Source organism: Candoia aspera, chromosome 9 (genome assembly GCF_035149785.1).
Source record: "Candoia aspera isolate rCanAsp1 chromosome 9, rCanAsp1.hap2, whole genome shotgun sequence".
In the NCBI taxonomy this organism is placed as follows: Eukaryota; Metazoa; Chordata; class Lepidosauria; order Squamata; family Boidae; genus Candoia; species Candoia aspera.
Genome location: NC_086161.1, coordinates 21,354,390 through 21,372,065, shown reverse-complemented (window position 1 = coordinate 21,372,065; position 17,676 = coordinate 21,354,390). Strand labels below are relative to the sequence as shown.

General features: G+C 46.2%; 1 protein-coding gene across 2 annotated transcripts in view; it reads right to left on the bottom strand.

The window, feature by feature from the left end:
• CNNM3 (cyclin and CBS domain divalent metal cation transport mediator 3) overlaps positions 1 to 17,676 on the bottom strand; it is a 38,633-nt gene that overhangs the window by 11,370 nt on the left and 9,587 nt on the right. For both annotated transcript variants that reach the window (XM_063310981.1, XM_063310980.1), the window contains exons 2-5: positions 9,798 to 9,941; positions 8,126 to 8,278; positions 4,751 to 4,920; positions 70 to 166 (exon numbers count right to left, since the gene is read on the bottom strand). In XM_063310981.1, the coding sequence (XP_063167051.1) occupies positions 70 to 166; positions 4,751 to 4,920; positions 8,126 to 8,278; positions 9,798 to 9,941 (564 nt within the window). The remainder of the gene's footprint in view (positions 1 to 69; positions 167 to 4,750; positions 4,921 to 8,125; positions 8,279 to 9,797; positions 9,942 to 17,676) is intronic.

The window sequence follows — 17,676 nt, the reverse complement described above, 5'->3', positions numbered from 1 at the left end:
GTAAGGCCTCTGGGGTGAATCCTTGCCTCTGAAGGGGCTGTTCACATCCGGGATGAGCAAAGGACTCACCTGAAGAAGGAGCAGTAAGGGCAGAAACACCGTAATACGTGAAGGCTCCGTTTTCAAACTTCAGTCCTTCCTTTCCGATCTCAACTTCAACCCTGCCCTGGCAGAGGAGGAAAAGAGCAAAGTGAGCAAAGGAACATCTGGCTTGAGATGGGGAGAGGAGGAGCATTATGAGTCACACCCAAACTGCTTCTAGGACTCCCAAATCCAACTAGATCCTGGATTTTGGTTGCTCAGTTAATTTCTCCTATACCGGATTCTTCTCTCTTAAAAGTCTTCCTTTCACTGATTAGGGGTGACCCCAAATACCTGCCCCGGAGATACTCCCACAACACCAATCCACCCTCTTTCAGGGACCACAGCCCATTTTTCATCACAGCCACTGATAGCTGGCTTTTCAATCGCTGCTCTGTCCTCTGCTGTTTTAAGTACAGTCTGTAGGCTTTTTTAAAACTGTCACATTTATAAAAGTACTCATAACCTGTCCTGCTCTGTCTAGGACATGCAGATTTATCTGGAGGTTTTACTGCAGTCTCCCCCAACTTCACCCCTGGCATGACTACGTATCTTGCCTCTCCAGACATTTCACCCTGCGTTCTGCAACTTGCTTACATCAGAAGTTCACAGACCCAATACTGTTGAATAAATCGCTTCGTTGTAGGCAAGAATGAAGTGATATACATATCTGCCTCCTGAAAAACACAGAGATCGAGACCTTCACCGATGTCTGCTCCAGGGTTTAAATTCTGGGCCTTTTCACCCTGCCTTTTCGAGTCAACAGAAATCTGATGGTTTTCTTCCCAGATCTGCCCAACGGTTCTGTCTAGCCTGAGAATCGCTGGTTCCCACCTCACCAGCATCAGGCCTTACCATCTGGGGGAGCCCAGGCTGGGGAAGGTGGTTTCCACAACTGCTTTTAACATACCATTCTTAATTGCTGTCTCTGTTTCATAGCAGAGAGGTGGCAAATGAATATTGCAAAACTAAACTAAAAAGCAGCTTGGCCTCTTGCTAGGATATACTGCATTTCTTTTCAAAAGTTGGCCATCTTGGAGCTCAGTTGATACTCACACAGAGACACAAAATCACTTCCTCACCTCACCTCACTTTTTCTTTTTATTTGATATATTTTAATTAAAACAAGGAAACTGATATGTAGCAAAGTAAAGCGTCGTTCTCTTGTATCATATTTATTTCCAATTCCCCACAGGAGGTTCACTTCTAGGCAATTCTTAGAAACATCTGACCAACAAATGAGAAAGATAAAAGGGAGTGGTGGTGAAAAATCAGTGAATCAGTTTCACATGTTTACTTTTTTTTAAAAAAATGGATGTTTTCTGACCAGCCCCCTACCAGTATCATGCTAGCTGAAGAGACATTCCCTCTGCGCCCATTTGGGGCATCAAATGGAATCTGCCCACTTGGCGAGAACATCTCAGAGGAACCTGTTAAGAGATCCCCCATCAAAAGGGGGGGGGACATGGGCAGGACTACAGATCTTCTCTGTGGCAGTCCCCCATTTTGGGACTCTCTCCCCACCTCCCAGGTCTCCCTCTCCCCCTCCTGGCTTTTAGGTCCTTTCGCTGGGCCTTCAACTCTAGCTATGTTTCACCGGCAGTTCCATCTTCAGTTTTACAACTTTCATATATTCCTACTGTTGTTTCGATAATTTTAATGTGTTGTAACCTGCCCAGAGTGATTTCCCCTGGGCAGGCTATAAAAACAGCCAAATTGATTGATTAATTAATTGTGGGAAACTAAAATGGCAGCCCGCCATTACCAAGAGAGTTTTCCCACCAGATTCTGTGCAGAAAATCAGCTATGTGGATGGCCACAATCCCCTACAACTATAGGTCATATTGCCACTTATCTTTAGTATGCAGAGTTTAGATCCCAAGCAGTAGCAACCCCCCACCCTCCCAGTATCTTATAGACAGGTGAAGCGAGGACCCTGATGCTGGATCCAACCCATGGATCCTGCCATGGATCTGAATACAAGTGGTCCCTGGTTTTATTTATTAATTTATATTTATTTTTTATTTATTTTCTATCCCGCCTTTATTACTTTTATCAATAACTCAAGGCGGGAACGTATCTAATACTCCTTCCTCCTCTTTTCCCCACAACAACAACCCTGTGAGGTGGGTTGGACTGAGAGAGTGACTTCACCCAGCCGGCTTTCATGCCTCAGCCGGGACTAGAACTCACCGTCTCCTGGTTTCTAGCCCGCTGCCTTAGCCCCTAGACCAAACTGGCTTAAGAATGAGTTCTGTTCCTAAGTCTGTTCTTAAGTTGAATTTGTATGTGAGTCAGAACAGTTATTTAGCATCAGTTAGTCAAACATTTGTCTTAGTATATAGTATATACTTTAACTTTCTATACGTATAAAACATCTAAGAAACACTTCCAAATACACTAAAACATCTTAAACGTAATACACAAAGCAGTACTGTGTATTTAACCCGAAACTGTCCTAACAGTGAGACACACACTGAGATGAGGAGTAGTTCTCTAGTGTTTATTACTGCTACATAAACAGAATCCTAACAAACTGAAGAAGCGTGGGAAAAACCCAGACAGATAAACCCCAAAAGTCAAGGCGGGTCTGATCTGTGTCTCTTTGAATGGCTGCTTAATTCCTCAGTACTACGCATGCGTTTTCCCACCTGGATAGAGGCCCCCTCCTGCTCACCGTCATTACTCATGACAGAAACATTGCACTTAACTTGAATTTTTAATACAATAGTCTTTATGGCAGTTCGTTCTTAACTAGGCGTTGTCCGTAAACCGGGACGTCCTTAAACCGGGGACCGGCTGTACCGAGTCTCCAGAGCCCAGTCCAAAGGCAGGGAACCCAATCAGATTGCCCCCCCACCCCCGCCAGCAATTCAGCCTCCTCTTGGCTTGGCATCCCACCTCTTTCTCATCTCCACGAAGGAACAGCATTGGGGTGCACTACTCATAACAGCACAGAGGAGAAGACTCCCTTGCAAGGCCAGTGGCTTTTTTTGACCGTCAACAGACAGCAAGGGCTGGCATTGCAGGCTTTTGATGCAGAAGATGGGCAGTCCTGTGCGGGGTTTTGTGCATGCCTCAGAAAGGGTGTGTAAGGAAATGGCACAATGGACCAGACCACTTGGAATTCCAGGTAAGAAAGGACACTACGGAAGGCATCCCTTCCGTTTAACGATCGAGCGAAACTCATCTTGGCAACCACAAGGATTTACTAGGCGCTGTTGAAAGTCTTCCAGCGGCACAGGATTTATAGCACAGGGGAAGGACTGAACACGGTCAGTTCGTCTCCCCCTTTACAGAGTGGTGCATTCCTCCCCACGTAATCTCTCCAGTGCTGCCTTCCAGACACTGATGGACAATCACCCCCACTGCACCGGCCAGCGAGACTGTAGTTTGGCAACATCTGGAGGGCAAAGAGTCCGGCAGCCTTTATCCTCTGCGGCCAGCAGCAGGTCGGAGGCCCCCAGGTAAACATCTTGGGGGAGAGAATAAAGGGAGCTGGGCGACCAGGAGGCTTAAGGCCAGATTGAACGGTAAAGCAAGAGGGATTCAGGCCAGGCCACTTTCCTCTTGCAGCCCAGCCTACCTCGCAGGGTTCTTGCAAGACTCATATGAGGCGGGGAGGAAAAGAAGACCTATATGTCATCCTGAGCTCTCTTTCTGAGCTCCCAAGAGAATGCAGAATGCACATATAATAATAATAATAATAATAATAATAATAATAATAATAATAATAATAATTCCAATACCATTCTCCTGCCTTTTGGGAAATGTTTACCTTTTGGTAGGAGAATGGTATTGGAATTATTATTATTATTATTATTATTATTATTATTATTATTATTATTACATGTGCATTCTGCATTCTTCTGGGAGTGGGTTGGGCTAAGAGGCCCCCCAAGGAGGTCCACTATCACACAGTAACTTGAACCCAGGTCTCCCATCAGTGTCTGGAACTCCCTGCAGTGTCTATCACTGTAACCTTACACCATACTAGTTCAAAGTATTATTTTATATTTAAAAATATAAATACAATGAACGATGTTTTCACACTCTCTCTCCAGCCAAGACAGGAAGGCCCTTGACTGGCCGTTGGTTCCACAATTGTCAGCCTGCCAACCTTCCAGCATTCTGACAGGGCAGGAAGGGGTCTTGGAGGTCATCTAGTCCAACCCCCTGCTCAGGGCAGGATCCACTAGCACACCTCTGACCAATGACCTTCTACTGGAACTCCTCCCCACCTCGCGTGACAGCCTGCTCCTCCTGGACTGGATTTGGAGGCCAGGGTCTACCCCAGCAGCCTCAGCCTGGCCCCAATGGAAGGTTGCTTAAGCTCCAACATGTTTCTTGAACCACGGCCTTCACCCTCCCTCAAGGTCCTCTGCGTGTACCCTAAACAGCTTTTTTTTAACCAGTTCAATCATGTCCGATTCTCGGAGACAGCCTGGACAAGTCCCTGCAGTCTTCTTGGCAAGATTTTTCAGAAGTGGTTTGCCATTGCCTGCTTCCTGGGGCTGAGAGAAAGTGATTGGCCCAAGGCCACCCAGCTGGCTTCGTGCCTAAGGCGGAACTAGAACTCACGGCCTCCCGGTTTCTAGCCCGGTGCCTGAACCACCACACCAAACTGGCTCTCTTAAACCACTCCCAGCATATCGTAAACATACAGTACCTGCAGGATGAGGACAAAGTAATTGACTGGTTGGTTGCGCTGGTACAAGTAATGTTCGGCAGCCAAGCGATTGCAGTCATCGAACTTCACCTCCTGGTTGACACTGGGATGCTGCAACAGATGCAACAAGACCTTCTCGGAGATTCGGCCTGGGCTGAAGAGATCCACCTCTGGGGTGGGGTGGGGAGGGGAGGGGGCAACAGGGGAAGCAGAAAACACAGAAGCATCGTATTTAGTATTTTGAAAAAGGAGAGGTTATTTCTTTTTTAAACAATAAGCAAAGCAACACCCAGAAGAGGCAGGAGCAAGAAACTCAACCATGAGATGAGAGGGGTTTGATTCGGCACCTCAGAAAGACGGAAGGACAGGGGACAAAGATGGACTCCCTCTTCACCTCCTGTCAGCACTACAAGGTAGACCAGGTGAAGAAACCAATGCCACATAGCTCAGGACCACCTTTATTGCAACAGCCACCCTAACAGAACTCTGCAATTCTGAATGGGTTTCCCCCACCCTCACTTTATCTTCAGGTGAACTGGGGAGGGGCTTGTTGGCTTCTCTCCTAAGGTCACCCATGAAACCCCGAACAATTTTTCCTACTCATGGCCTTCAGTGCTTAGCTGGCATCTCTTGACATGGCTTGCTGGAACCGTCAGGCCTATAAGGTAGTCTGCACTAAGAAGTCAATGCCATACAGGTCGCAGCTGCAGTAGCAGAACCTTGCAAGTCTGAAGGGGCTTCCCCCTCCCTCACTTCATCATTGTGTGAACTAGGGAGGGGCCTGTCTGAGACGTTTTCTCATGTTCTTTTCTCTGAGACGTTTTCTCATGTTCAAAGCGGTGAACATACCTAACACTCCTTCCTCCTCCTCTTTTCCCCACAGCAACAACCCTGTGAGGTGGGTTGGGCTGAGAGAGAGGGACTGGCCCATGGTCACCCAGCTGGACTTTCATGCTTAAGGGAAGCCTGGTGGTTTGATTGTACTTTTATACCCCCCAACAACAGGAGTTCTCTGGCCGGTATACAGCTTCACTAATTATTATTTATATTATTTAATATAAATGAACATATGAATATGCTATTCATATGTTTTCAATATTTCATATTGAAAACATATGGAGTCAAACCTATTTGACTTAACCCTGAAGTAAATACTGAAAAAAATGGCAGAAGAATATTTGAGTTAACCGCCTTGAGTTATTTATAAAAAAGGTGGGATAAAAAAATACAATCATCTAATAATGACCGATCAATCACCAAAACCTTTGGATACTTTTCAGTGTTGTGACTTTAGCGGAACTATATCAGTGACAGTTGGGATCAAAGAAAATAGATTTCTTCCCAAACGGTCCCAGGGGTGTGTATGAGAGATCCCCACCTGAAATACTGAAAAAATGGCAGAAGTAAATGCCTGGAAAAAATGGCAGAAGAATATTTAGGAGCATTTGTTAGAACTATGTACACCTTTATTTTGCTTGCCAAATGTATTTAATGCAGTGTTTCTCAACCATGACCACTTGAAGATGTGTGGACTCCAACTCACAACTCCCAGAATTCCCCAGCCAGCCATGCTGGCTGGGGAATTCTGGGAGTTGAAGTCCACACATCCTCACGTGGCCAAGGCTGAGAAACACTGATTTAATGAGTCAGCTAGGAAGAATCCATTTTGCACCGATTAAGCCAAGTAGTGCAGGGCTTTGGAGAGGCTAATGTGCAGGGTCAGTTATTTTATCCAGCAAGTCTTCTTGCAATTAATTGGCTGCTAAGAATTATTACGCTAGGATAGAAATACTGTATGTGCAACCTGAAGCTTCATGTTTATCAGAATAGGTTTGCAGAAGCCATTCTCTATTATCTGCTTGAGCTTCCTCTTGATACACAAGGAAAGTTTTACATTTCTTTATCCCACTTTGGAGGGATTATGAGACCAGTTGAACCTACAGTTGAGTTGGCAATGAATGCTGAAGATATGGAAGTGAAATGAGGTGAACGTTGAGAGCAAACAGATTTTTACACTGTTTTATGGGTCTTTAAGAGTGTTTTTAATTAACGTTTAAAAAAAATGTTTTTTCTTTTGTATTATTATTCTATTTATGTTACGTTTATATTCTATCTCTATCACATAGGAGTTGAATTCTGGGCAAAGAAAACGGACTTGCAATCAAAAGACTTATTGTTCAGCATCAGAAACACAAAAATATGGCTCCAACTATTCAGGGGTTTGCAGAATTGATTAATATACATCAGCGATGGATGGCTGCAATGCATCACGGCTTCAGTTTACTGATATAGTTATGTCTGTAAATATATGTCTTCTATGGTGTTTCTTTTAGCTTTTTTTCCCCCTTCTATAATTTTGTGTATTCTTGTATGCATTCTTTTTCAATCTGCATGGATGCCTGACTTGGAGGGATGTGAGGAGGAACTGGAAGTCATGTTTCTTCCCTGGCTGAACAAATCCCATTCGGTAACTAAAAATAAATGCATTTCAAAAATCGGGATACATAGTTTGACTGTGCCAGCTGTTCATTACTGGCTCCTCTGCCCCCAGTTTTTAATCCTACGCAACTTGTTATGCTTCGAAATGAAATCAACGTAGCAAGTAAATTGAATTTAAGAGAACAATCCCCTTGCATTAAGGATTCGTGATAGCCAAGAACACTGGCCTATCATCCTGCCCAGGGTAACCTGATGGGGGACCTTTTCCTTTCTACAGTTCAAGATACAGCAATTCATTCAAGACTCATCAGGCTAGAAACCAGGAGGCCGTGAGTTCTAGTCCCGCCTTAGGCACGAAAGCCGGCTGGGTGACCTTGGGCCAGTCCCTCCCTCTCAGCCCAAGAGCCAATCAGACGTGGTAGGAGAGTTCTAGTCCCACCTTAGGCACGAAAGCCGGCTGGGTGACCTTGGGCCAGTCCCTCCCTCTCAGCCCAAGAGCCAATCAGACGTGGTAGGAGAGTTCTAGTCCCGCCTTAGGCACGAAAGCCGGCTGGGTGACTTTGGGCCAGTCCCTCTCTCTCGGCCCATGACATCAGCCTCGGGCAACAAGCCCGTCGGTCAATTCCTATTGCAACCAACGGATCAACATTCAGTTGATCTGAAAAAGCAGACCCTGTGCCAGCGGCAAAACAGCTAGGAAGAAAAAAAAAAAAGTTCAAGATTAAACAGCACCAGGTGCTGCTCGTCCTTAAGAAGCCATAGCAAAAATCCAGTGAGAACTCTGAAAAATCTTTTCCATCTTCCTCCAGGTTCAAGGTCCAAGACAGAAAAGAAGAAAGAAATAGAAAAGATAAGTGGGGATTGGACTAGAAGACCTCCAAGGTCCCTTCCAATTGTATGATTCTATGATAAAACTTCTCTCTTCCGTGCTCTTACCTCTAGATAAGAAGCGCTGGGTAGCTAGGAGTAGCTGAGGGGAGATTTTCACCTTGTACTCATTGTCAGAAACTTTGAACAAGGAGAAATCTTCTTTCCGGCGATCCATCAAAGTTCCAAGCGGAGGCGGCTTCTTCTTCAATCTGTTTTCCCCTGGAGTTTGGAGGGGGGCGAAGAGACAGTGAGAGGAATCAATCTATACCACTGTTATGGACACCCGCACAATTCTGTGCAAGGACAGGAAAATCACAAGACACTGTTACGGGTAGAGCCTTCAGTTTCAGGTCCTGGTATGGGGTTAAATACCCCACTCCAAGATTCCAGCCCTTATGGCCATCAACATCTCCAAGAGATACAAGGAAGAAATCTCGAAGTCCAAAATGCAGTTGAATAGAATGATTGAAGATGATCTTCCAGATGTTGCTGAACTAAAGTTTCCAGCATCCTCACCACTGGCCATGCTGGCAGCTGTATTTTAACAATACCTGGCAGACCAGCGGTTACCCATCCTTATTTAGAGGATGGGATTCAGTTTAGAGGATGATGATTCAATTGAGATTCAATTTTTTTAAAACACCCCAAAAGCAGATAAACATGATTACAGATAAATAAATCTAAAAGGGCTCATGCATCATTTCCCCCTCCTCTCACAATCATTACAAAGGTTCTGAAAGGTGAGCTGTCCTATGCAAGTTTGTTTTTCCAGACTAAAACACTGGAAATACTGCAACCAACAGGAAAAAAAATAACTTTTTTCTTTATCAGGCCACACAATTTTGGAGATGAGGAGCCAAGAAGCTCGGAGGGAGAAACAAACTACCACACATATTTTCCTGACTTTTTCCTGATCTCTGACATACCTACTGCATTACCTGCCATAATAAGAATTATGAACAATGCTTTGCAGCCCACTTCGAGGATGTTCAACTACCTCTATAGTGAAGACAGAATGAAACCACAGAGGAGGGGTGCCAAGTTTATTTATTTATTCATCACATTTTGCCACCGCCCATCTCCCCCCAGAGGAGGGAAGTTCATACCTCCCAGAGGTTTCCAACAACACCTACAATCTTCTTGCCACTAGCCATACAGGGTGGGATAGATGAGTCCTGAAGCCCAAAATGTCTAGAGGGCACGTGGTTCCTGACCCCTGCTGCAGAAATGGAAGCTTTCATGGGCTTTGTAGCAGAGCAAATATCCTGCCCTAAATCCCTGGCCACTTGGTGTGCTAAATTGGGCTGTAAATGTGGAAGAAAACTGGGGAAGAAAGCCTGAAATGGAGATTTGTGCGAGGACTGCTCAATAAGTCCTTCAATCAACTCAGTGTTTCTCAACCTCAGCAACTTTAAGACGTGTGGAAGTCAGCTCCCAGAATTCCCCAGCCAGCGCTCTGGCTGGGGAATTCTGGGAGTTGACATCCACACGTCTTAAAGTTGCTGAGGCTGAGAAACACTGAGCTAACTGTATGCTCAGAGGTTGCTTTGTTCCCTAATTCTAGAACCCACCACCACTTCTCTGCTTTCGGTCTGGGATGATGGGCTTCAGAGCGCTAGGTGGCAAAACCTTCTCATCCTAATAAAGCAACCTTAACTGGGCTAAGAAAAACAAGCAGCATCAGGAGCAGAAGAGAAGAAGCCTTAAACAGGCCATACCTGCGTTGGAACCCACTTACTGTAGTCGTCTGACTCGTCCATGATCTCTGACTTTATGATCTCTTCAATGACGTCTTCCAGGGTCACCAAGCCCATGACTTCGTAGAATGGGTCCCCTTCCCCTTCGTTGTTCACCTTCTGCACGATCGCCATGTGGGATTTTCCTGGGGAGAGAAGGAGGCCCCCCCAAAACTCAGCGTGCAATGGCAGACTCTGAAAAACACAGGCCAAGGCTGCCACAGATCTCCTCCCTGTGGAAGAGAAGATCAGCCGAGGCTTATGGGGGCCTCCCCAACCTTTTCGAGGCCACGGACCTGGGGAAGCAGGGTGTGGACTGCAGGCACAGTGGAACTTCACCTGTCATGGTGCCTGCCCTACAGGACCCCATGCCCCCTGAGATTTGGATGGCCCCAACTCTGTTGGTAAGACCCGGCTGTTCCCCCAAGTCATGTCCTAGTGAGTCTGCTGGGTACCACATTTGTGTACCAGAACATCAGGAGGAATCTGGTAGTGTCTTTTCCGACTAAGACATTTTATTAAAAGACAGAAGCTTTTGTGAGCTGCAGGTCCCTTCTTCAGAGGTTGGGAAGCTCTTGAGTTAAACCTTGGTGCCTTTGTACTATGTTCACAGTTGCAGGAGTTATTTTATTTTTCTTACTGGTGCTCCTTTAAATTGTGGTTACCTGCCTAGCGTTGTATGCAGAGATGGGTGGTCATGTAAGTCAGACACACAAATATTCACAAAATGGCCATGGTAGTAGAGCTACTGCATCTGGGCTGCAAAAATCTGAAGGGCCACTAGGGGGCAGGGAGATAGAAAAAAGCCCAACGTTCTGCTGCCACCTGGTGGTGGAATAGAGTTCTGCAGCCTGGATCTGACCACAATCCCATTAACCAGGAAGTAAGGCTACTCTCTACCAACTCTCTCATCCCTTGACTCTCACTTCTGCCCCTGTTGCTTGCCTGCCTGCCCTCCTTTCTTGGCAGTGGGATCATTTCCAAACCCACCCCTTCTATTTTCTGTGGATACAGAAGCATTTCTGAAAATAAAAATTATGCTGAAAGCTGCCAATTTACTTTGCAGCAGATCAGTTTCCTATGTTTTTAATTAAAAGAAATCTGACTTCTTTTTTTTAAAGGTCAGGAAGCTTGTAAGAACCAAGGAAGTGCCCATGGGCTGCATGTTGGAGATACAGATCTTAAATAATGTCTCTTGTGGCCAATATGATGGATAATTGTTATTGCTTTGGCTGAAAAGCTGACACAGCAACAAAGAGTTTTGCAAAAACCTGCCAGGAAGATAAATTTATTAAAATCTAATCACCATTCATTAGCAATGCTAAACAAACTTTCTTCCCTAATAGATTACCTCCGTCCACAACAGAAGATATATAGGCAGAAATAGGAAATATTATTCAAAAAGCTTGCCATGTCTTCCAAGATCAAATATATGTTCTCTCTTTCACACAGACACCCACGCAGACACAAACAAATACATTCCCCCTTTTTATAAGTTGCTGTTTTTGCTCTTTACTTTAAAAAAACAACTGTTTTGTCCAATGTCGGTCTTTCACAGCGGTGGTACAGAAGTGAGTAAGCAAGCATGACAGATAACATCTTTTGCAAAAGGGCAATTAAACTGATCTAAAAATAAATTTATGATTAATCAGGAAAAAATGACTCCAAATCCAAGTAATATTTAATATTTTCATTTGGCATAAGGCCTACACTTAAGCACAGTATAAGATGCATTCTTCCTCCGCAACCCTCTGAAGTAGGCTGGGCTGAGAGGAAGGGTCTCAACCCAAGCCCCACAGGGAGTTTTTGGGGCTGGGGGCTACAACCTTGGTCTCCCCACTCCTAGCCTAGCCCTTTCACCGCTGCACCAGCCTGGTTCTCACAGCCAGACAATAGCAATATTAGGGTCATGGAAAATGCACCAAAGAGCATGCAAACATTTGAATTATTCAGAACGCCTCACTTGCAGGAGGATCTGTATCAGCGGGCCACCTTCCCATGTTCTACAGTGAGAAAGTGCACCAAGTTCCATTTTGGCTATACTGCACTGAAAGGTCTGTGTCTGTGTCTGTCTGTGTGCATGTAGGGGTCCTGCTCTCTGGCTCATTTTACTCCTGTTCTTAATGAGGAGAGCCAAGACTGCTTTGGGGATTGGATTAGGATTAGGCCCATGTGCCAGAGGTGGCCCCTGCCCGTCACTATCTCAATGCAATTTTAATTGAATTTAAATGTGCAGTGAAATCAACTATGGACTTTTTTTTCGCATGGGAATTTGGAAATGGATAGAAACAGTAATATAAGCTCTATACAGGTAGTCCTCGACTTAGCGACAATAGGGGCTGGAAAAACTGGTTGTTAAGCAGTGAGGTCATTAAGTGAGGCATCATGTGACTGCATCTGATTTTACAACATTTTTTGTGGCAGCTGTTAAGTGTATCACACAGTTCCCCCTTGATTTTTCTTGTTAGAAGCCGGCTGAAAAGGTCATAAATGGTGATCACATGACCCCAGGACACTGCAACCATCGTAAATACCGGCCAGTTGCAAAGCACCTGAATTTTGGTCATGTGACTGCAGGAATGCTATGACAGTGGTAAATGTGAGGACTGGTCATAAGTCACTTTTTTCAGCACTGCTGTAACTTTGAATGGTCACTAAATGAATGGTCATAAGTCAAGGACTACCTGTGATAGATATTTTAGTAAAAACAAAAAACCTCTCTTTTGCCAAACACGTCCATGTTATTTTCCTGGCAACAATCCAGAGGTGGTTTCTCATTGCCTTCTTGTTTTTTTTTCCTTGGGGGTCTTCCATCCAAGTGGTAACCACAGCTTAGCCTTCAGAAATCAGCCAAGGTTGGCTAAACACATCGACCTAGCAAGACCCTTCCCCCAATTCCCTCTTCCCACCTTGCCCCATGCAAACGTGGCCTATCCTTTTTGCATCCTGATCCCTCCCTCAACAGCTGAACAGTGGTCCTTGGCCACCAAAAGGCTACACACCTTTGCATAGATGGGACACAGATTTAGCCAGCTCACTTGGGGGTCTGGGCTCTGTAAAATGAGCTAAGTGCTTCCCGTTGCACTGCGCTCCTAAGTTGACTGTCTGAGCTCCTGACATGCGACAGACTGAACCAACTTCCACCCAGTTAATGCCTTTCTATGTATGCTGGTGGCGCTTCCAATCCCCCCCCACCCCCATCTTCACTGCTCGGGTTTCACTTTTTCCTTTGCTTGACTTACTGCACAGGGCTGAGAAATAAAGCGAAGCCCACTTTTCTAGCAAGAGCCATGCAGGGCGATGTCCGACAGCTGGCAATCAGGGAAAGGGGACAGGCTGTACCTTGCCACCAAGGATCCCCATTTGGCATGCCCAGGTGAAGCTGGGAAGGGTCCCTCCTTAAGAACAGAGAGCTTTGCCAGCTGGAGAGTTTAGCTACTTCCCTGGAGGCCACCAGACACGGCAGTCTCCACACGCCTGAAGGGCACCAGGTTGGGGACGTCTGGGCAGAAGACCCTTCTCCTTTTAGAGAGGAAAACAGAAGTACGTTTAGCTATTTCCTTCCAAACAGCTGATCTGCCCTCAGCTCCAGAAGCTCTCTGGGGTGACTACCTCGCAGGGTTGTTAGGGCACACCTGGAAGGTGGTGTGGAATTCAATTGGGATTGGAGGAAAGGTGGGATGCAAATCTGCTCAAGAAAACCATTTACAGCCTGGCAAATAATTATTTGAAGCAGCAGATGAAAACAGTTCCAATGATACCAAATGTTCACCTCAAATCTTTGGGGTTCTTTGCTAGAACACTGAGCTAAGACCACTGATGGGCTGGCTGTGCTTGGCTGATTCTTACCTGTTTTGCTTTCATTATAATCCTCCACTGCCCTGTTCTGAACATTTTGTTTACAAGTTGCCTTGCACGCTGCCAAGCAGAAAGGTGGGGCGCTGATGTTTCTTAAATACAAACGAGCTCTTTAAAAGCACCCGATTTCACTCCTTTGGGTATCCCCTTTGAAGAAGATGCCTTTCCTTGCTTGTTCTTAGTGGCCCTCAAAGTTTTCAGGCTGCACACAATGGCCTGGAATGTGCCCCATGCGCTAACCCTGGCGGTGTGCCACCAAGCTGGCCCTTCCAAACACCAGCAGGAGGCTGTTTTGTTCTTATGCTGTTTTGTTCTTATGCACACTCCAGGCTTCTTAAAGGCGGATGACGCCGCCCACAAGTGGCATGATGCGTGCCTTTCAGCTCATCTCGGAGAAGGAGCTGAGCGTCACAGGGACCTGCCGTGCAGTGGAAGGAAACCAAGCGGCACAGCTGTGGAAGCAAGCAAGGAGGAACCGGCTGAGAGGTCACTCTGCCCTCTCTGAGCCCCATCATGGGTGCGACCTATGAAAACCTCTCCTGCCTCAGTGGAATATGGAGGAGCTGCACCAAACCAATTCTCTGGTTCAAGTCAGAGCAGTGTTTTTCAAACTTGGGCAATTTTAAGATGTGTGGACCGACCCCTAGAATTCATGCTGGCTGGGGAATTCTGGGAGTTGAAGCTGCCGAGTTTGAAAAACCCTGGGTTACAGACAGAGAATTTCACGGGGGGAATCACATCCCTAACAGATATTTCAATGAAAAGCACGCAAGCGCCATAAACTCTGCTACAGGTGACAAGTTTTGGCTTTCTGAGAACGCCTGCACTGCCAGATAAGAGGCACAGATTGATGCCTAGGATGTTTTTTAAAGCAGAAGGGCAACCAGCTCAGACCTCTGGAGAAAGATTTCCTCTTTCCCCAAAGCCTGGCGCTTGGGAAAGAGAAAAACAGAGTGGACATTCCTACTCATGATTTGCTTTGGCCTTATCCATCACACAGTCTCCAACAGACCTGCCAGCAAGAAACATGGTCCTGGATTTTGACTTTGCTTCTCCAGATCCTTCATGGAGACTCTATTTTAAAATATTTAGAATTCCGAGGTTAAGATTTTACTTTGTCACTGAACACAGCCCCATTTAACCACAGGCTAACCAACCGCGTCTGGCCAAGAGTTCCGATGCATGCAGAGTGCAGTTAAGCTCATGGTTCAGTGTATCACGCAGAGCCAGAACCCGGAGTTCACTGCAGTCCCAGGTTCTTCCACCAATGGACATTCTAACTCAATGAGAATTTGCTTTAGACTTTCAGAGAAGAGAAACTGCAGTGAAATTGTCACGGCTGGGAGGTTTTTCTGCCAAAGGTCAGTCTTGTGTGATGAAAGAGAGAACTTGCTTTCAAAAAAAATTTCGGAAAAGAGAAACGGCAGGGGAGTTTTCACGGAGGGAAGGTGCTGTGCTGGATAGGTTTGTTCCAAGAGAGATGAGGCGTCTTCTGTTGCTCCAGCTGTCCTGGTGCTATGATTGCTCCAGCAGCCGTCAGCTTCCCTGGCCTTCTTTAAATTGCAAGAAAAGAGATTGGGGGCTCGGGCAGGGGGGACATCCAAAGAGGCTGTTCTACAGACAGGAGAGGGGGCAGCCAAAGAGGCCCCAAAACGAAAGATGCATCATCGAAACCAACAGTTTTAGTCATGGTGCTTCTACCAGCTCTGAAGTGCAAAAGCCTTGCTAAAGCTTTTTGAGAGTAGTAGCAAAACAGAAGCCTCCTTCTTCCCAGGGGAGGTAAACTTTTGAGAAACCGTAAGACGCAGGTTGGAACAGCATCAGTTAATTGGATAAACCGCAGTTAAGCAGGGGCAAATGTGCCGGACGTGTACAGCCGCTCTCTTCCCGCCTCCCCAGGTCAAGCTAAAAATATCAGCATGTATAAACAGGCCTTCATGGACCACTTGCTGGGTGGAAACCACAAGTATGAATCTGATGCATTCCTATAACCGTGTGGCGAACGCAGTCAAGCGAGGAACACCATCTACGCACGCCACATGGCTCTGAAATAGAGGCAAATTGTGATAATCTGCATTCAGACGTGCGGCACCTTCCTTAACTAGCTACAATCACAGGTCCTTGCTAATGCCCTGTTCATTCTGCACAATTAAGAGCCGGAGCAGAGTCTCAAACTTTCTAATTCCAACAGTTATGCCAATACTCAGCAGCTGCATTCCATTCGACATAGCGGGAGGGCACCCACTTAACCCCCAAATTTCCATTTAATTTGGCTGCTGGGGTGAATCGGAGCAAAACTGTTAATTCCTGCCACATGCCGGGTGCAGAGAGCCTCTTGGCTATGAGGACAATCAAAGTTAAGGGGGGCTGGGGAAGTAGGGGAGGGAAGAACAGAGGCATGAGATTCTTCGGGGGTTTAAACTCTGGCGTGAAATAACCTGGCCCTCTTGGGAGGAAGTGCAGGAGTGGCAAACCCAACCTGTGAATCAGTTGTTTTCTTCCCCAGGAGAGCAGCCAGATCCCCACAGCTATGCTGAGGTCATGGGTGTCACTGGCTCTTCCTGCCAAGCGTTTCAGGAGAGGGCTGGAGAGGGGGAAAAAAAATAAAATAACACACAAAAGACGCAGGTCCTTTACTAATGCAGAATAATTTCTCTCTACCAAGGATACAGCAGTCAAAACGATGACAAATAAACAAACCTATTTATGAATTCAACAGCTTTTCAGCTGCTCCATCTAGGGCCTGGTTTAGTTCAGATAGTGCACTAAACCATGACTTGCTTGACCATCACCTACTAACCCCCCCGCCCAGTTTCTGGGCTCCCAAAACATCTGTGCCAAACCCAAACCACATGATTGTGTGAAGTCAGCTTCTTTCCCAACCTTTCCCAACTCACCCCTTTTGGATATGGTGAGATTGCAGACCCTACATCCCATAGCTACCGGCAGTGGATTACAGGTAGTCCTTGACTTATGACAACTGGGACCAGAACTTCCGTCGCTAAGCAAGGCGGTCAATAAGTGAGTCATGCCCGATTTTACGACCTTGCCACAGCCGTTAAGCGAATCACCACAGTCGTTAAGTGAATCATGTGGTTGATACGCGAATCCGGATCCCCCTATTGACTTAGCTTGTCGGAAGCCGTCTTGGAAGGTCGCAAACGGCAACCATGTGACCCCAGGACATTGCAGCCATCATAAATACATGCCAGTTGCCAAACACCCAGATTTTGATCACGTGACCGGGGGACAATGGTTGTAAGTGCGAGGGCCGGTCGTAAGTCACTTTTTCAATGCCGTTAACTTTGAACGGTCGCTAAACGAATGGTCATAAGTCAAGGACTACCTGTACAGGAATTGCAATCCCATCAGAAAAGGCTGCTTTCTGGAGGAGAGACATCCACTGAAGCCGTGATGATTATCAACTCTGCAATGATGTCATGGAGTGTGTGACATCACTTGGCCCCTTACAGATGTCCCTATTCCAGGGGCCCTCACTGTAGGTCAGGCAGTTGAAATATCACCCCCACCACCCCCATTTGATCCAAACTGATGTTTTCTCTGGCTTTTGCCAGTAAAAGAGCTGACTTGTACCAGCAAGGAACAGGGATGTGGATCTACTGAACTGCAGCTCAACTGGCTGACGACATGTTGGAGAAGAATGCACGCAAGCCTCTAAGTGAGCCAGATCTCCGTTCGCACGATGTGGGAAAGATGCAAACCCCACCAAAAATAAAGCACGCGAAAACCAGGTGCAATTTTGCGGAAGGAAGTGGAAAAACAAACCACCCCAGTAAGGAACAGCAATCTTACAAGCATGAAGGCGGGTAACAAGGAAGCACACGAATAGGCACCGCAGGTAAATGGAACCTCTAAGGACAGAGCAGCCTGATCGCCTGCGTTACAGAACTGCTGTAGGAAGATCAAATGGCAAAACTCAGCCTCCTCTGGTAGCCATCACATTCCCTGGGTGTGGCCTTTCTACCTGCCTGTGCTTTATGAATGCACAACTGTTTGGTCACT